The 21,683-nt window shown below is 34.2% G+C and overlaps 1 protein-coding gene across 1 annotated transcript in view; it reads left to right on the top strand.

Annotated features, from left to right (window-relative positions):
* The first annotated feature begins 7,822 nt into the window (after window positions 1-7,822).
* The window catches only part of LOC121971515, a 40,515-nt gene continuing 26,654 nt past the window's right edge, over window positions 7,823-21,683 (top strand). Inside the window, exons 1-3 of the mRNA XM_042522824.1 lie at window positions 7,823-8,026; window positions 8,117-8,179; window positions 8,270-8,325. Coding sequence (XP_042378758.1) covers window positions 7,877-8,026; window positions 8,117-8,179; window positions 8,270-8,325 — 269 coding nt within the window. The 5' untranslated portion in view covers window positions 7,823-7,876. The remainder of the gene's footprint in view (window positions 8,027-8,116; window positions 8,180-8,269; window positions 8,326-21,683) is intronic.

Raw genomic sequence — 21,683 nt, 5'->3', positions numbered from 1 at the left:
TCAACTTTGACCCGAAGCGGATCGGTCGACCGATCCTCATGTTCAGTCGACCGATCAGATGATCCCCACCGCATCTGATCCGTTGATCTATTGCTCCGCTTCGATCTGGTTAAACTCTATCCCTGGGTTCGGTCGACCGATCACCTTGTTCGATCGACCGATCAGTCTCCTCTGACCCGCTCACCTCGGCTTGATCCAGTCGACACCTATCCCAGGTTCAGTCGACCGATCCCGAGGTCCGGTCGACCGATCCTTGGTCGAGCCCGGTCCAACTTCTGGAGACCTGATCTGTTAGCTTAGAGGTTCGGTCGACCGATCCCGAGGTTCGGTCGACCGATCCCGGTCAGATCTAACCCTGCACAAAAATATTAGTTTCCTGCAAAACAGAGTTAGAACACAAAAGATAATATATAGAAATAAACTTAACAGTCACCGGACTGTCCGGGTCTGACTTCGAGTTTCCGATCGGAAACCCTAGGTCGACCCGACGCCTACTGTTCCCTCCTGTTGCCAGTACGATCCTTCAGATCGACTGGACTTTTGCTCAGCGTCCAATGCTTCTGGTCTTCATGCTGGATGTCCGGTCCTCGACCCATCCAGACTTCTACCTGGTTCGCGATACCAGGATTTTAACCTAGGGTTACCACCCCCTAGGATTTTTGCCCGAAGCGCCGACTCGCCAAGACTTTCCGCATAGGGTTACCACCCCCTATGACCTAGGGTTACTACCCCCTAGGGTTTTCCCTTGCCTAACCACAGTTAGGGCTTTTGCCTAAGTACACCTAGGACTTTCCTGCAATCTCATTCAGATTGTTAGATCACCACACATCTTAACTTTGAATCCTTTGCCATTATCAAAACTCAGGTTCGATCGTCAGATATTTCCCGCACCAACATTATGGCACTTCCGCAACTTATAAGGATTTTATTTTTTCTTTTATGGTAAGCCTGAACTTATCAACATAACATTCATTATTTCCTTAAGAGTTCAATTCTTACGCTCAGCAATCCCATTTAATTGAGAAGAGTAAGAAGCTGTTATTTGATGAATAATACCAAATTCTATACAAAATTTATAAAATGGACCGTCATATTCTCCTTGATCACTTTGAATTCTTTAATTCGTTGACCAATTTAATTCTTAACTTCATTCTTATAATTTTTGAATGCTTCTAAGGCTCATCTTTGCCTTTCAATAGATACACATATCAGTATCTAGTTTAATCATCAATAAAAGCAACAAAATACTTTTTACCTCCTCTAGTTTGCACGAATTTTAAGCCACATATGTCACTGTGAATCAATTCTAGAGGGGTCGTGCTTCTTTCCATTGAATGGAAAGATAACTTTGTCATTTTAGCTTTAACATATATTTCACATTTATGTATTGGATCAACATTAAATGTTGGTAATAAATTTAAATTCACCCGTCATCGCAAAGTGTTATAATTTACATGTCCAAGTCTAACATGCCATAAATTGGAACACTCGACCAAATAAGCAGAATTTATTGTCATTGAATTCACGGTGTACAGTCATTTACATTCATTTTGAATACACCATTCTTCATAAACCCTCTGCCTATGAATTAACCATTTTTGAATATATATCTATTTGACTCAAACACTAGCCTGAATCCAGCTTTGATAAGAGTCAACCCTAACACTAAATTCTTCCGAATGTTGGGAACATGAAGCACAATAATTAGGGGCACTTCTTTGCCTAATGTCATCTTCAGTACCACCTTGCTAAGACCAATAATGTTGAAAGTTGTAGAATTACCCACGATTAGTTTTCTCCCATTAATAGAGGTATAAGTTTAAAAATGAGCCTTGTCAAAGCAAATGTGCCATGTAACACCAGTATCGACCCACCACTGCCTTAAATTGACCACCAAGTTGGCTTCAAATACAATGACAGTCATGTCTAATTCTGACATATATATTGTCATTGACTTATCTTCAGCATGTGCACTTTAGTGACTTTCTTTAGACGTTGGCAGTCTTTGGCCTTATGATTCGGGTTGCCACTGTTGTGGCATATTCTTTGGAACTTCTTGGCCCTTCCTTGGTTCTGTCTTTAGCCAGGATACTTTCTTTTCTTGCTAGTGTTTGGTTCTAGTAGATTTGCTTTTGCAAATATATACATTTTTATTGATTCTGATTGCTTGCGATTGTCTTCTCAATCTGTAGTCTTACAAATAAATCCTTAAGTCTCATCTCTTTTTGTTTGTGTTTTAGATAAATTTTAAATTCCCTCCACGAAGGTGGAAGTCTCTCAATTATCACGGTAACTTGAAAGGAGTCATTCATTGTCATGCCCTCAACATGTAGATTATGTAGGATCAACTGCAACTCTTGGACTTGAGTTATCATAGTTTTGGAATCAATCATCTTGAAGTCTAAGAATTTGTCGATGATGAATTTCTTTAGTCCAACATCACCTATTTTGTACTTCCTTTCGAGAGATTCTTATAACTCCTTTGTAGTTGACATTGGATTATACATATTGTATAACATGTTGTTTAAGCCATTGAGACCATAATTTTGACATAAGAAGTCATTATACCCCTAAGTATCATATGCCACCCTCTTTTCTTTATCAGTCTCACCTTGAGATATGAAGGGAGTATATTCACGTAAGAACCTCGCAAAGTTCAACGTGGTTAGGTAAAATAATATTTTTTACTGTCACCTCTTGAAATCGATACCGATAAACTTCTCTGGGTTTTCACCAAGTGCCGATGGAACAGGAGTCATCGATGATGAATCCATCAAGATTTCACGAAAAATTCGTCTTAAAATTATTGGGATTTGGTGGTAGTACAATTTGAGCGCAGACAGAATGACGATATAACACCGTTTTGGCGAAGTCGAGGTTAGAGTTAGACTCTATCTCTTTAAGATGAATTTGTCCCGTACATGGTGCTCACGAAACACGACAATCGTCTTCCAAAATATAACGACTTTATCTTGCGATAGCTACACTGCAAATCGCAAGACCTTCGAACTGAAGAAGCTTCTAAAACTCTCCAAATGTAAGTATGGAATACAATGCTCGCTTTCAATTGGAATGAATTAAGTGAGTGAAATGAGAAGGAGAGGGGTCTTATTTATACTAGTGAAAGAGTATAAGAACATTTTGGTTCAATTAGATCTCAATCATCCAACTTGAATTGGATGTTTAAAATTGCATTCCTTTCTAAGAGATACAATGTATCTTTATTTGGATGTCAAACAATGGTTGAGATTGATTTATCCAAAGGATATTTATACCTTCTCAAATCGATGATCCAGATTTATCAATCTTAATTTAAAGATCTAGATTTAATTTTTCATTTATACTATGTTTCCAACGTAAAGACCCCCTATTGTCATGCCTTTTCATAGGTGTAGCATGATTACAATGGTGGAGCAGCAGTATGATTAAGCTCCTAGTTGTTAGTTTAAGTAGTTGCCAAGGTTCTTGTCCAGGACGACATGATCTGCGAGAGCACGACTGATGTCCGCGTGAGAAAAGGAGCTCTGATTTTGTTGAGCGACAAAATTAGAAAAAGGAATTAGAGAGAGTTGATCGGAGATTATTAGGAAGATAAAGAAAGGAGAGGCTATGTTGAAGAGAAATAAGTGTTGGTCCTAATATCATGAAATGAAATTGAATAACAACAATCAGACAAGATGAAGAGTTTCAAGGCAATGAAAACTTTGTTGATATGGTTTGCCCATAGATAGGAACAGTTTATATGTATTACAATATCCAATCAATAATGAAGATTCTATGTGGGATAAAGCCACTAAGATAAAGAAATGGTGACAAAAGGTAAATACGTTCATCTTCAGTGTCTCCGTCAACCCGTCTCAGGGTCAACACAGAGGAGGTAAATCATGGACGGCTACTAGCTTATGGAATAGTGACTAGCAACACCCTCGCTAACCCGTCCTAGGGCCAACACGGAGGAGGTAAATCACGGGCGACTACTAGCCTTTGAAAACTTTGTTGATGTGGTTTGCCCATAGATAGGAACAGTTTACATGTATTACAATATCCAATCAATAATGACAGATTCTATGTGGGATAAAGCCACTAAGATGAAGAAATGGTGACAAAAGGTAAATACGTTCATCTTCAGTGTCTTCGTCAACCTATCTCAGGGCCAACACGGAGGAGGTAAATCACAGACGGCTACTAGCTTATGGAATAGTGACTAGCAACACCCTCGCTAACCCGTCCTAGGGCCAACACGGAGGAGGTAAATCACGGACGACTACTAGCCTTTGGAATAGTGACTAGAACATAAGGGAGACATTTACCTCGGCTTTGCCGAGATTCGAACCCCAGACCTCATGATGACAACACCTCATGTGCTAGCCACTAGACCGTCCCAAGAAGATTCCCTAAGATGAAGAAATGAATAAACATGAAGAGATAACATGTAGAGTTCAAGGAAGGCAACGTGATATTAGTAAACTCCTACCCCAAGAATTTAAGTCTTTTGTGGAAAGTGTTTAAGGGCTTGGTAAGAAGGTATGAAACTCCCTTCTTGGTCACCGGATGCATAATTAAGGTATCTTATCAAGTTCAACTTCCGACAAAGCTCAAGATTCATCATGTCTTTCATGTGAGCAGTTTCAAGTCTTATCATGAAGACAAGGATGACCAAGAAGAAACAAGTCGAATTATGCATCAAAAACTATTGTCAATTCCTTTGATAAAGATACAGAATGCATTGTTATAAACACACTCAAAGGAGAGGATCCAAATTACACCAAATGCTTGGTAAAATAGAAGAATCTACCCGACACTAAGACTAAGACAAGTTGGGAACGAGAGGATGCATTATGACAATTTATTGAGCACATCATGTGCTACAAGGAGGAGAACACATCCAGGATGCCACAAGCCTAAGTTGGGTAGAATGCCAATCCACATAATTTCAAGTTCAAGAGAGATTTTTAAGTCTAACTCTCTAAGATATTATCATCACATAAATATGAATAACCCTTTAAATTCTATCATCATTTAGATAATATAAGAACCTTCCAATCTTATATAAATCATTAGGTTAAATTAATCTCAGTCGTCTATTTTAAAGGATAATGCTTATAAATGTGTTCGGAGTGATTTATAATAAGTTATCTCTATTTGTTGATTTCTTGAAGTCTCTTTTTAGTTGACACATGTATTTAGTTTATGTTAATAGTTAGGATAAATTAGGAAGCGCCAATATTTTTAGATTAACAAACCACTTAGGAAGAAAATTTGATAATTTACCAAAGGGCGCATGTAGAGATCTAAATTTACCAAAAGACGTACGTTACTTTGATATTTACCAAAAAACGTACTTTTCAAAGTGCATTTTCTATTTTACCCTCATGATAATTTGATTTTTTCTACGATTTTTCTTTTCTCCATTGTATTTCTCTCTCTTCTCTTTTTTGTATCGACATTCCGAACATATGAATAACATTAGTCAATTTTTTAATAGCATTTTAATACATTTGAAGAAGCAAAAATAAACAATGAATAATATATTTGAACTTCTTGAAATTTCAGAAATTCACTGGAACTAAAATGAGTGTAATCAGAGCTTTCTAGGTCGATCAGTGAGTTTCAGTCAAAACCCACTGATGGACCTAGAAAGCTCCGATTGCACCAATTTCAATTTCTATGGATTTCTGAAATTACAAGGAGTTCAAATATGGTGTTCATTATTTATTTTGACTTTTCATAGATGTTAACATGCAAAATAAAAGATTCATAAAAAATGTCCACGTTGGGCCTGATATGGAATAATATCAGGCCCAACATGGGTCTGATATCATTCCATATTAGGCTTAACGTGACTTTTTTGCCGATTCTTTGATTTTATATATTAATATCTATTAAAATATGAAATAAATAATGGACATCATATTTGAACTCTTTGCAACATCAGAAATCCATAGGAATTGAAATGAGCTCAATCGGAGCTCTCTAGGTCCATCAATGGATTTCGGTCAAAACCTACTTATGGACCTAGAGAGCTCCGATTGCGCCCATTTCAGTTCCTATGAATTTCTGATATTGCAAGGAGTTCAAATATGATGTCCATTATTTATTTTGTCTTTTAATAGATATTAATATATAAAATCAAAGAATCGACAAAAAAGTCCATATTGGTCCTGATATAGACTCATATCAGGCCCAATGTGGGCCTGATATGAAATGATATCTGACCCAACTGACATATAAACAAAAATTTAGGTTCTCTATCAATAAGGATTAATAGCACTTTTAACGACACATAATTGAGATAAACATTAGCAGTTGTTTTAATACACAAGAAAGGTAAAGGGCTGCTGAATGATTTTGTCATAAAAATATGACAGACTAATGAATAGTTTGTAGGTACTCATTTTTATATTATTTATACTTTTCAATTTTTCCTATATTTCTTGGAAGAAAAGTAAAAAAGTTTGATCACTATTCCCTTATTTTTAAAACTAAATTCACAATCATGGTTTTGTTGTCTCAATACAATACATAAGGTTCTGTCATTATCTTATTATAAAGTAAAAATGTCCTATAAATATAGCACTGAGGATTGTAATCCACAACAAATGTTTTTGTATCATAACATTACATATTTCCGGAAGCAATTAATGTATGAGGAGATCATTATGTGACATTATACTGCACCAAATAATACAATAATAGCTAAGAATGTAACATTTTGCTTGTCTTGAATCATGGCTGCATTGACTCTTCATAACCAAAAATTTAATTAGTCTAGTACTGAAATTCAAACTGACGAATAGTAATCCACTCACACCCGACTATTGATCCCAAGATTGTGTGCCTCAATATCTATAATCTTAGAGGCACTACCAGGAACGATTTAGACACATACATTTGGAACATTTCATATCAGACCCAACGTGGACCTGATATGGAATAGATCGAAACCTACTGATGGACCTAGAGAATTCCAATTGCACCCATTTCAGTTTCTATGGATTTCTGATGTTGTAAGGAGTTCAAATATAATGTCCATTATTTATTTTGATTTTTAATAGATATTAATATATAAGATCAAAGAATCATAAAAAAAAGCCCACATTGGGCTTGATATGGACTCATATCAGGTCTAACGTGTACGCTTTTGACGAATCTTCCATTTTGCATGTTAACATCTATGAAAAGCCAAAATAAATAATGAACACCATATTTGAACTCCTTGTAATTTTAGAAATCGATAGAAACTGAAATGAGTGCAATCGAAGCTCTCTAAGTCGATTAGTGGGTTTCGACCGAAACTCACTGATCGACCTAGAGAGTTCCGATTACACTCATTTTAGTTCTAGTGGATTTCTGAAATTTCAAGGAGTTCAAATATGCTATTCATTATTTATTTTTACTTTTCAAATGTATTAAAATGTTATTAAAAAATTGACTAATGTTATTCATATGTTCTGCATGTCGATAAAAAAAGAGAAGAGAGAGAAATACAGTGAAGAAAAAGAAAAATCATAGAAAAAATCAAATTATCATGAGGGTAAAATAGGAAATGCACTTAAAAAAATAAGTTTTTTGATAAATATTAAAGTAACATATATTTTTTGATAAATTTAGATCTCTACATGTATCTTTTGATAAATTGTCGAATAAAATTCAATTGATGACTATTTTTTTTAGTTATTAATTATCATACGAGTGAATGATGTTAGAAGCCAACCCCTGCCTTTTTTAGGCAATTTTACTTAGAATAAATTAACATTATTTGTGAAAATTTTTGGGGTAAAATGATAAATAAATATTTCGTATAGTTGTACACTTAAATTAGGGCGTTGCCGGCCCTGATCTCCATCAGTGCGCCCGAGGATTTTCGTTCACGTCAATGGTTATGGCGCGAACTTCCGCCTACCATGGATCCGCCTTCTGCTTCTTGTTCTGCTGCTTTCTTGGGCTATGCTGTCTTCCTTCGATCACGCGAGCATACAAGCCGGGGGACATCGTCCCCATGAGTAAGGCAGGGCAATACCATGCGGTGAGCACTAACTACGCCTCAAAACCCTAACTTGGTTTATCTTGGATTTGAACAATTTTATTCTTTTTTACTATTTTGCGAAAATTACAGTCGCGAACGAGTTGGTATGATGTGATCGGCCGCCACTGTCCCATTTTTGCAGTAAACAGGGAGGTAGGACTTATGATTTTGTCCAGTCCTCTTTCTTACGGCTTTCATCTTGATGTTTGTTTAAATCAAAATTTCTCTTGTCTGATTGTCTAGGTGTTGATTCCGATACCCAAACCTACTGGTTTCACCGGTGCTGATCCATATAAGATGTAAGTGCTTAGTTCCTTCTTTATTCTGCAATTATGTTTCTGTTTATAGTGAAAATGAGGATAGTAGGATGTCATAACTGTTGGACCAAGGAAGATTAAATTTGTCACAAAAATGCTGTCAACGATCATTTAATCTAAGAGTTGGTTTGCTTGAAAATAATTTATTTGTGGAAAATATTTTCAAGAAGAAATCTTTTAAAGGAAAATAAATTATTTTCACTTGTTTGGATGGGGTATTAAAATAAGTTAGAAAATATTTTTATGTGTTTGACGTGCTAAGAGGAAATTTTTTTCCTGGAATCTTAGAGAACATTTTCTTGTGTTTGGTGCATGTATAAGAACATAATTTTCTTACACCTTTTTTAAAATGTAGCTTGGAAGTATGATTTTAATTTTTTACCAGCACCAGCACGCAAAACCTTCTTGAGATGTGATGTTTCTCTAGCATAATTTATTAAATGATTCCTTCCAACTTGTTCCCAAATCAAGTGATTGCTTATAATATATTAAGTGGTCGACCTTACTACCTTCATGCCTACTTATTGAGGAACCAAGCCTACATGGGAAGCAAACAAACTTTCACAAAGGGCATTTTCTTCTTTGCTCAGGCCTCTCCCTTTCCTAAGGAAGCGACTACATCCCTCGCGAGCGATGAAGGTGAGCAACGAAGGCAATTGACAAAGAGTTCCTTCTTCCCTTTGTGAGTGGCAACTTCTTTCTTTCCTTTTTCCTTCCTCTGCGATTTCTTCATCCATGAGCAACGAAGGTGAGTGACGAAGGCAACAAACGAAGAGTTCCTTCTTCCCTCCATGAGTGACTCCTTTCGTCCCTCCATGAGTGACAACTTCACAATTGACTTTGACAAATCTGGCTGGGGTTTCAGAGGGTAAATGGTTTCAGTCTCTTCTTTGCTTTCCTCCTCTTCCCAATCTCGTTCGTTTTCTCCTCTTCGGCTCTTCCTTCTCCTCCTCGATGTCTCTGACACCGTGTTGACACACTTTGATAATACCATCCCATTTTTGCCAAGGTTTGAAACAGAATTTCAAATCTTGTTTGAAAGAGAATTGTTTCAATTTAATACATTTACCTTAACAACATATCATTATAAATTGTAATAAATATCAATATACATAATGTCCAATAAATTCTGCATTGCAAGACAAGATACCATTTATATTACAATCATAAGTTTGTTTACAATTCCAAATAAGGAGACAATAAATTAATAAGCATCCATATTCAGGAATGAAGCAATTAAGCAATGAAAAACATCCAGATTCAGTTTTTTTTCCTATAAAAATAGTATAATAGTGCTACAATATGAGGCAACCCATCTTGAATCAGATAACAAAAGGCTTCAAGTATGCAGAATGAAACTATCCAATGAAAGTTAACTAACCCACAAACACAAATAAATAACATCATCAACAGCTGGGAAACATTTTGAAAATAGCTGAGATAAATAATGGCTTATGCTGGATTGTGCATGGCTGAAAACCTTCAAAACATCTCCGCAGCCTCATAAATTGACAACCCTAATAAATTAAATTACATAATCTGATGGTTCTAATCTCAATATAGTTATAATGGGGCTTGACTTGGTCTTAGTTTTAAATTCCAGCAATCAAAGTGCCATCAGTACCATCTTCGTTAACATGCATTAGAAACTCCACTTGTTCCCTCATCTTATCAACAATCTGGGCAATTGTATACCTCCTTCCTTTCATCCATTTGAGTGACATATTGCTTCGACTTATTCAAGTAACAATTAATGGGCATTGTAGAGGTTCACCTTTAAAAATAATATCGTTCTTTTGAAGCCAATCACACCAAAGCCTTGCTTGGCACAGTGTCATCATCCATCATTGTTCACTGCAATTCCCTCTTCTATTAGCTGAATTAGTCAAGTTCCAACAACAACCACATGCCAATGATTATGAGAATGTGAATCAGCAATGCCCAAACCTCCAAAATCAGTGGGCCTTTACAAATGTCCCAACCCACAAGATGAGCTGCTTTGGTTGACTCTGACTGAGTTTGGAACATCCAAATTCATTAGTTAGTAGTGGTAGTAGTTGAAAACTAATAAACATGCCAAATCACTTCTTGCAACAGATCACTACTCCGGTAGTTATGTTTAAGGGCAATGTTTATGAAAATATGCAAGTATTTTAATAATGGTCAAAAAGAAAACAAATCACTACTAGCAAAATCACAACTGTAAAACACATTCTGCTGCAAGTAGTCATCCGGTTGAGACCTAAATCATCCATGTCAATGCCAATTAGTTTGTTCTGTATAATTGCATGAATTATCAGTACTGCTCTCTGGGTTAAAGTAAAAGATGATTAGGATATTGTGAGAATAGAAATATGCCTTGCTCAATTGATAAGGAGAGGAATCAAGATCACTTATTCCATGTCAAGGATAAATTAGTAAACAAATAAGAAAATAAGATGATGAATTTTCATGTCCATGCTCAATTCTGTAAATAGCAGTATTTTAAAATTCAGATCAGAAGTTGAATAATCAACTTTCAGGTCTTACGTTTTACCAATTAGCTAGATTTTGAATTGTCTTTTCAAGCCTAATTTTAAAAACACTGATTGAGGAAAGAAACAACAAAATCATTAAAAGGGCAGCCCGGTGCATGAAACTCTTGCCAATGTGGGGTTGTGGGGAAGGGTCGCACTATATTGAGTCTATTGTACGTAGCCTTACATTGCATCGCAAGAGGTGGTTTTCGCGACTCAAATCCGAGGTCACACAGTAGCAACTTTACCGTTCCGCCAAGGCTCCCCTTCAAACAACAAACAACAAACAACAAACAACAAACAACAAACAACAAAGTCACTGTTTCATTATAATCATGAGAAGTAAACTGTCTCATCTAATTTTTCAAAAGAAGAAAGCACAAACAACATTATCTAAAAGAAACTTGATCAAATTAACAAAAGAAATAAATTATATAGATAAATACATGAGGGATTTTTTTACTATGGACATTCACTTGAATTAAGCAACAAAATGACACGGAACAAAGAAAGAAATATACAGATAGTTTTCCATTATTTTATGCCATCTCAAATCTTTTGAGTTCAGAAAGCCAAATTCTTACAATTAGAGGAGCAGCTGATGTTGAAATCATGAAAAAAATGTACAAAAACTAAGAAATGTGAGTTTGATTTTTCCTGTGCCATCTTCTACAGTTTGGCTTATGGTTCATCCCTTGCTCTACTATTGGTTTGTAGTAGTGAGGAAAGGGTGGAGTAAAGCAGGATTTTCAATGAGGGAGGATGTGAAGGCATTTCTTTGATGTTGTTAGTCGACAAACACACATAAGTAGGATGGTAGAGGAATATCTGGTTATGAGGCTGGAGCAGACTTGATAGTATAGGAGATCTAGTCGTGGGTTTGGAGGAAGGGGTTGAGTGACTGGAAGAAAGATTACCTTGATCCTACATTGGTAGTGTGCAAATCGCCAAAGAAACAAGCAAGATCCACAAAAAAAAATACTTCCCTTTTTTGGGAAGAAAAGGAGGATTCAGACAAATAAATTAAACGAGAGAGATTTGAGTGGAAAAAATGTGTCCTTTTGAAAATTCTCTTCTAAATTTTCTTTTCAATTATACGAGGCAGAATCATCCATCACAATATATACAAATACTCAATTTGGACGTTCTATACAAAATAAAATGCCATAATATTTTTTTCTATACAAGTGTATATGATGGAATACAAACATCTTTTACATATACACCTAGTATCTATTTTGTATCCTCATAGTTTATTGTTTGTTTCAAAAAAATGATATAACCTTTCTCCTACATACATTAGTAGTGGCGAGTCTCCAAAGAAGCGACGAGGTTTGGGACTGAGATGTGAGGGTTTCGAGTTTGGCAGAGAACCAATTTGGGAGTGACTATGAGGTTTGGGTTACAATAGAATTTTCTGAGATTTGAGTTATGTATATTTTTTTGAGAAAATGACTTCCCCTTGTTGAGAGGGAAGTCATTTTCTGGGAAATTTTTTTCCATTGATCAACTCAAAATTTGCCATTCGCCACAAATTTATCATGCACCAATCAAGAAATAGGGGAAATATTTTTGAACACCTAAAGTTGTCAGAATATGATTATCCTTTCCCCATCATTGATTGCACAAACTTTAATTTAACAACATATGCATAAGGTATGAGCTAATTAGATATTTATGACCAATTGATGGATACTTGGATCCTCTATAACTAAATTATGGTCCAACAAAGCCAAAAGTTTCAGTATGCATAGACAACTCCCAGTTTTCACCATTAATTGATCATATTTTATAGAAGCTGTGATTCAGAAGATTAAAAGCCTAAGGAATGCTAGTTCAACTATTCAAGACAACAATTAACTATTTTTTTTTTCTATTCTAGTTATATGTTATCATGTAGAATGCATGTGGGGTAGAAAAATAACATCAACATGTTATATATTAGTGGATGTTAGAGACAAAAGTAGCATGTGGTTTTGGCAAGCTGGCACGATTTTGCTTGATTCTTGTGGGCACATGTCTTTTTATCTCAAGTGAGGCAATTTTGGCGGTTATGCATGTTCTTATTGTATTCTATGTGAAACGTAGTAGAGAAATATTAGTGATACAAAAGACCATCCTTTTACAATGAATTTCATTTTATCAAATAGAAAATTTTATTAATTGAAAAGATGAATTACAAAAGGTGGAGTTAAGGTCTCTTTAAAAGCTCCAGCCTAATTAAACTTAGAAAATAAAATAAAGAAATTGGTGTGGAATACCGGCTCACCTAAAGGACTCTAACAACTTTGAAAATAAATTCTTTACAACTTAAAAAAATACAAAACTTACCAAACTAGAAAAACTATCCCAATTACCTAACACTCTCTCTTAAATTGGAGAGACTACCGACAACAACAATCAAAGCCTTTATCTCATTAAGTGGTGTTGATTATAGGGATTCTCCTATATCATTCCGCTCGATCCCTAGTATATTCTAATCTATATTCAAATAAAATTTATCTTGCTTTCTTTGGTCTCTCTTTCTCGATTAATGTGCATATTTGTCATGACCTCACATTACCTAACTAGAATATTAATTAGCCATTTAAGTGTGTGTCCATAGCATCTTAAATGTGTCTTTCTGAGTTTTCCTTCAATAGGTGCAATTGCGACTTTTAATATTCTTATCTCTTAGCCTATCTATTCTTGTATATTCGTAAATCGACCATAACTTCCTCATCTCTACGACTCCTTGATTCGTAGCCCAACATTTAACTTTATATAACTTAACAGGTCCTATTGTCATTTTGTAAAATTTTCCTTTAAATTTTTGGAGGTACCTTACAATTACAAAGAACACCTGATCCGTTTCTTAATTTTAACCATCCTACTTATATCTTATGTAAAACATCTTTATCAATCTTTTCTCTATCCTTTTGTAAAAATGATCCTAAATTCTTAAAACTTTCAATTAATGGTAACTCATCATTTCTTTTTTTAATAATCATCTTGTTATGTCTAATACTATTAAACTTAAATTCTATATATTATTTACTCTACTAAGCCTAAAAACTTTTACTTTTAGTATTTTCTATCAAAATTTGAGCTTAGCATTTACTATCTTATCAAGTAAAATAATGTCATCTACAAACAACATGCACTATGATAATTTATCTTGAATGTTTTGAGATCCTCTATTAAAATATAAAAAGACATGGATTTAGAGTTAATTCTTGATACAACCCTATCTCTATAGGAAAAGCTTCGATTAATCAATTTAGAGTCTTCACTTTTGTTATTACATCCTCATATATATCGTTAATTGTTTCAATATACCTACAGTAACACCTTTCTTTTATATAATTCTCTATATAATCTTTTAGGACTATCATTTGTTTATTCTAAGTTAATGAATAGGATGTGTAAGTTAATGAATATGATATGTTAGTGTTGTTTTTTTCCCAATACTTTCAATTAATTTTCTAAGAAGATATATAATTTCTATTATTGACATTTCAAGCATGAATCCAAATTAATTTTTGATCATCTTGATCTCCTTAATCTTTTTTTTATCATTCTTTCCTAGAGTTTTATAGCCCTTATAATTCACACACTTTTATACGTTTCATTTATTTTTTTACAAGAGTTCAGAGTACTTACCCTCTACTAATTAGATATTTTTTTTGTTTTCAATATCAAGTTGAAAAACTTCGTAAGTCATTTAATATTCTACTTCCTTATGCGCTTCTATACCTTTGTTGGAATATCATCTAATCTAACCTCTTTTCCATTTTACATTCCGTTTAATGCTCTACAACCCTACTTAAATTTCCTTAGCTAGTCACTTAAACTTTCATTAAAATGGTGATGAAAATATCTCTTTTATCACTCTTTTATTTTCTCATTCTTCACTAGTATTCTATTAGATTCATTTTTAATCTATATTATTTGGGTAAAATCCCTTGTTTCTCTCTCTCTCTCTCATTTTCACTATTCTATGGATGCCCCTTTACCCTTCTTTTATATTAAGCTGTCAATTCAAGCTTTCGAAAGCTTCATTTTTGACTTTACTCAGTACTTAATCTTTTTCTTGGCTATTACATACTTTTTAAAGATTTCTTTATTCTTACAAGCCTACAATAACTTATAGGCATGTCTACTTCCTCATTCCACATCTAAGATTCTTTATTTGGTGTTGTCCGTCCTCTTGACTCATTGAGTATGTTCATGACTAGTGTTTTTAATTTTAATGATTTTTTTATCCCATGTTATATTAGAGTTGCTTTGTATTACTCCTAATACTCGTGCTTCTATCCTGTCCTTAAAGATATTTCACATTCTTTAATTTCCACCACTTGATCCTTGGAGCCAACACATTTTTCTTTTAATACCATGCTTGTGGCACATATCTAACATCACTAACATATGTTGGGGGTTAGGTTTTTTTTTAGGGATGACCTTAAAATATTTATAAATTTTTCTATCTTTTTTCCTAATTATAAGAAAATCAATTTGTAATTTATTATTTTTAGTTTTGAATGACCAATTGTTTTTTCTCTTCTTGAAAAAACATATTAACTATTATATGTTTATATGCTATCGTGAAATCCAATATAGCTTTTCCTTATTCATTTTTTATTTCAAAATCATAATTCCCATGCACTCTATCATATTACTTATTTCTTATTCTACATGCTTATTTAAATAATTTTATATTATATTTTTTTTGTACTATATCATTTAGGTGGTGTCTTCATCTAATCCTGCATATATATTAATTATATTAATAATTTTTTTTGCTATTACTATCTTGAGAATTATAATCCTATCTCCCTTCTTAACTACTATTACTATGTCTCTTAATAAACTATAATACTACATTTCTCTTTTTACTCTTTTCTACGTACCATAATTTAGTTCTTCATCATCTTTGCTTTCTTTCCTATCTATTTTATTTTTTGTAAATATACAAATATTAACTCTTCTCATAACCATCATATCTATTATCTCCATTGTTTTGTTAATGAGCATTCCTATGTTCCAGATAATTGGTATTCCTATAATGTTTGTTCTAGGTGCGAGAACTTTTGCATATTAAATTGGAGAGACTATCAAATAAAAAAATTAAATACTAAATAAAATTCTAAATTTGCAAATGTCCCCCTCCAACCAAAACTCATCATAGAGTGAAGAGTTAGTGTGGAAAAAGATGATTTTGTAAAAGTGTGTGTAGTTTTAAAAGTTTATTAGAATTTTTAGTATTTTTTTTCGGAAAAGTTTATTATGAAGAATAAGTCATCTTATTAATAACTCTCACCCCGGGCGCCCTCAGGATTGCTCCATGCGATCTGAAAAGGAGGTAAATCATGAGGGATTTCATCCAACACAGTGACCCTTTACATGGGGTCGGGTGATCCACGATGCATTCACACATGTTGGGAATCGACCCCATGACCCTTAGCAACAACACCACATGTAAGTACTAATTGTGCTAGTCCGTGGGGGCAAGAATAAGTCATCTTATTAGAGCAAAAGGTGCTATCGTTCATCCCAAGCGACCCAATATCGCCTGCCCCAAAGCAAGATAGAGGCAGGTAAATCATGGGGGACATTTTGCCCTAGCGTAGCGGCCCTTTGCATGGGAAGAATAAGTTATCTTTTTTTAGGTTGGCACTAGATATCCAACTCTTTGAACCGACTAATGCTCGGGATGACCGACCCGAACCACTAAAGTTTGATCGGAGATGACAGTGGACTTTAGAACACTGGCCTGATAAGCCTATAAAAGGATGTTAGTATATGATGATTTTAATAATAATATTTCCAATCTACAAAATCATATCCGATCAAACCCTAGCCATCTCTCAAAACTTATTGTCTCTCTAAATCCTAGGTGTCTCTCTTATCGCAACCATTAAAGGATTGGTAACCCTAGCCTCATCTTCCCTTATTGATTATTTGTTGACACTCCTTGGTTGCTATCATTGTGAGTAAACATTCGATCTCTCTCTTCTCTCTTTTTTCACAATTCTCTTTTTTGTTTTGTTTTGTATTCTAAAGGCAAAACAAAATATCTATCGTAAATTTTTAGCTATTGATTGACCGTCATTGTCAAATTTTCCTTATCAGCATCCTTTATAGTTTGGATTTTTCCATATTGCTCAGCCTTAAAAATGTCAAAAATTATAGAAACAACTAATACAATAGAGTCAAAAGCTACTAATTGTGATAGTTTATGGTGCAACTATCATAAAATGTACATTCTATTTGTAAACAGTGTTGGAAGCTTCATGGAAAGCCTCCAACTAAGAGTGGGGACATGAAGGAGAACAAACAAGGATCAATAGTTTAAACGCATATGACAAATACATAATAAAATGAAGCAACACCAAAGGAGTTGGGTGGATTCAATCAAGAAGAGGTTGAGAAGCTGTGATGTCTTATTTGTAACCTTGATAAACCTTCAAGTACTTATTCATTGATGTACTTAGTTATGTGATTTACCTCCCTTCACATAACATCGAGACGGGCTATGAGGGGTGCCTGGGGTGAGCGTAATCACCTTTTGCTACAATTAATGCCCTTTTCCATCCTCTACTTGAATAAATGTTTCAGATATAACTTTTTTCAACTCTTGGATCATGGATTTAGAGTTACTGATCATATGACCACTCACTGAGTGCTTTTTCCACGTAATCCCGCAATAAGAATATATCTATGGATGATTGTTCTTTGATCATTGTATCAGGTGTAGGAGATGTTAAAATACACCCATTATTAACCTTAAGAAATGTTCATTTTCAAAGATTATCCATGCGGGATCCCGGGGAAGGATCCATTGTACTCTATCCCCTACTATATTTAAATAAATTTTATCCTATTTTATTATTACTAATCATGTCTTCTTTGTCTTCCTCGTTTCATGTACATATTTGTTATAGTTTTACATCGTCTCGTTTAAGTATGTATTCGTACTATCTTAAATGCGTCTCAGAATTTTCCCAAAATTGGTGCAACCCTGACTTTTTTTTTCTTCTAATGTTCTCATTTTAATATGTCTATCCTCATATTTGCACCTTAACTTCCTTATCTTTGCGACTCTCACCTTCTCCTCATCTAACTATAAAATATGTTTGTTGCCTTTGTATATACTTGCCATCTCTGCACTTTTTTTCAATTTCTAATCTATTGGAGCGGTACCTAATTGTTATCGCATAATAGCATTTTTTATATTGTCTAATAACCTCGCACATCCGTCTTAGCATAAAGTATAATAAGTCAAACTATAATTTTTAAACTTTTCCTGTTATCTTAAAGGGCACAGAACAATCACGCGGATTGAAGAACCTCATCTACATTTCAACATTGTCTTTATTCTATGATTGATATCTCATGAATATATTCTTATTGAATAATTGATCTAAAGATGTCTAGAAGACTTGTTTATAGGAATTTTATGTCCATCCGTATAATGCTTATTTTGTTATTTTTTATTATTGAAATTACATTTCATAGATTCATACATTCATTTTTAGTTCTAAATTTAAAAGCTTTAGTTTCTAAAGCAATTTTTTTTTCAAGAATTAATCTATTTATACTTTCATAAAACACGATAACATGCTTGGATTTGATTGATGGGTTCATCTTCTTAGAAGATTTACATATCGACCTATAATCCAATCCACAGAATATAAGAATAGTTTGTTTATTTACTAATTCCAATTTCATTAAATCATTATTAACTTGGTCAATATTACAACTTTAACAAGCTAAAGATTAGTGTACGATGCATAAAATCCTTATGCAGACATAAGATGTTGCAATTTGGTCCCTCACTACATAAACCTTTGTGATTGTATAATGCAGAGATTTTAAATTAGACTCTACATAAAACCTACTTTAATATCTCATGTGAGACCAAACTATATATTAATACTCTGCAATGATGATATTCATGAATGTTATGAGAACATCTGGATATGTTGAATCTACTTTACTCTTTTACCTTCAAGTGTTAATGATCTATCTAACTCCGCCCATGACGATCGGTCATGGCCGGTCCTAAGCCCGGATAAAGGAGGAGGGTTGCGTTAGGTTGCCAGCCAGCGTCAAATTATGGCAAATATTCAATGAATGAATTCATTAAACTATTGTACTAATGCTAGGTTGTTCCTTGGAAGGAACGCGTTGCAGGGTCCGACTGTAACGTCTCGACAAGGACCGCTACATCTTCAGAACTCGGGTGTAGTGATAAATATGCAAGAGTTCGCGTTACAGGGTCCGACTGTAACGTCTCAACAAGGACCGCTACATCTCCATGAGAACTTGGGTGTAGTGTTAAATAGGTAAGAGTTCTCACACTATAGGTTGGATAAGAATAAATATGATAGGAAAACTAATAATCTAAGATTTGGAACATGGAACATGGGAACTCTCACTGGTAAATCAATGGAGGTAGTAGATATGTGATTAGGAAAAAAATTAGTATTTTGTGTGTCCAAGAGATAAAATGGACAGGCGAGAAGGCAAAGATGATAGAGAACTCGGGTTTTAAGTTATGGTACACTGGAAAGAGTAAAGCAAGAAAAGGAGTGGGTATTATTGTAGATAGTTTGTTAAAGGATGAAGTTATAGGAGTAGTTAGAAAAGGGGATAGAATTATAGCCCTTAAAATAATAGCGGCGAAAGAAACTATGAACATAATTAGCGTATATGTACCACAAGTAGGATTAGATGAAACTACCAAATCAAGGTTTTGGGAGGACTTAGATGAAATATTACAAAATATTCCACCAAATGAAATGATTTTAATCGGAGGTGATCTAAATGGGTATGTCGGAGTGAAAAATGAGGAATATGAGAGAGTACATGGGAGTTATGGGTTTGGAACGAGGAATGAGGAAGGGAAAACTATATTAGATTTTGCGATAGCATATGATCTTATATTAGCTAATATGTTTTTTAAGAAAAGAGAAGAACACTTAGTCACATTCAAAAGTGGGAAAAATAAATCGCAAATTTACTTTTTATGGTTAGGAAGAAGGATAGAAAGATTTGTAAAAATTGCAAAGTCATCACTGGAGAAAGCTTAACTACCCAACATAGGGTAGTAGTGTTGGATATACGCCTCAAACATAGTATCAATAGAAAGAAAATATATACAATTCCTAGAATTAAGTGGTGGAAGTTAAAGGATGGGAAGCAAAATATATTTAAGGAGAAGGTAGAAGTACAAGCATTAGGTGAAATATACGATGACTCTAATACAACATGGGATAAGATGATATCAAAGTTGAAAATAGTAGCTAAGAGTGTACTCGGCGAGTCAAAGGGACATGCACCACTAAGTAAAGAATCTTGGTGGTGGAATGAGAAAGTACAAGAGAAAGTGAAGGAAAAACGAATAGCTTATAAGGAATTATATATTTGTAAGAACGAGGAAAACTTAAAAAAATATATAATAGCCAAGAAAGAAGCTAAGAAAGTAGTAAGTGAAGCAAAAAATGAAACTTTTGAACGGTTATATCAAAAATTAGATACAAAATAAGGGGAAATAGACATTTATAGAATAGCTAAATTGAGAGAAAGGAAAACAAGAGATCTTAGCCAAATAAAATGTATTAAAGATGAATGTAATAGGGTATTAGTAAACGATGGAGAAATAAAAGAGCGGTGGAAGAGGTATTTTCATCAACTTTTTAATGAAGGTTTAGGTGACCAACTTAACTTAGGTAATTTAATTAGGTCAAATGAGCATAGAAATTTTAATTTTTATCGTAGAATTAAAACTTCAGAAGTAAACAAATTTTAAATGAGATGCACAATGCAAAAGCCGTTGGATTAGATGATATTCTGATAGAGGTATGGAAGTGCTTAGGGAAACAAAGTATTGAATGACTTACAAAATTATTTAACATGATATTGAAAACGAAAAAAATGTCTGATCAATGGAGGATAAGTACTCTAGTTCCCTTATATAAGAACAAGGGAGACGTACAAAATTGTGCAAACTATAGGGGTACTAAACTAATGAGTAATACTATGAAACTTTGGGAAAAAGTAAAAGAAAAAAGATTAAGGAAGGGGACCACAGTGACAGAAAATCAATTTGGGTTCATGCCTGGAAGGTCGACAATAGAAGCTATACATCTTCTTAGACAATTAATTGAAAAATATCGGGAGCAAAAATAAGATCTACACATGGTATTTATTGACTTAGAAAACGCTTATGATAGAGTCTCAAGAGAAATTATATGGAGAATTTTAGAAAAGAGAGGTGTTAGCGTAACATATATTGAACTAATTAAGGATATGTATGAGGATATAACGACCAGAGTAAAGACTTCAGGCGGAGTAACTGAAGCATTTCCAATAAAGATAAGGTTACATCAAGGATCAGCTCTAAGTCCCTATCTTTTTACACTAATTATAGACGAACTCACTGTGCACATTCAAGACACAGTACCGTGGTGCATGTTGTTTGCAGATGATATTATTTTGGTAGATGAGACACGTGAAGGAGTAAATACTAAACTAGAATCTTGGAGGGAAACACTAAAAGGGAAAAGTTTTAAGCTTAGTAGATTAAAGACAGAATATATGAAATTTAAGTTTAGCAATATTAGAAGTAATGAAACAATTGTTAAGATAGGAGAGGACGAGTTGCCCGGAATCGAGAGATTTAAATATTTAGGATCATTTTTACAAAATGATGGAGGGAGTGAGAGAGATGTCTTACATAAAATACAAGCAGGATGAGTGAAATGGAGGGGAGCGTCGATTGTTTTATGTGACCGTAAAGTACCTCTTAAACTTAAAGGTAAGTTATATAAAACCGTAGTT

The sequence above is a fragment of the Zingiber officinale genome, chromosome 4A (assembly GCF_018446385.1).
Source record: "Zingiber officinale cultivar Zhangliang chromosome 4A, Zo_v1.1, whole genome shotgun sequence".
NCBI classification, from domain to species: Eukaryota; Viridiplantae; Streptophyta; class Magnoliopsida; order Zingiberales; family Zingiberaceae; genus Zingiber; species Zingiber officinale.
Note: the sequence above shows the minus strand (reverse complement) of the source record. Positions and strands in the feature narration are given on the sequence as shown.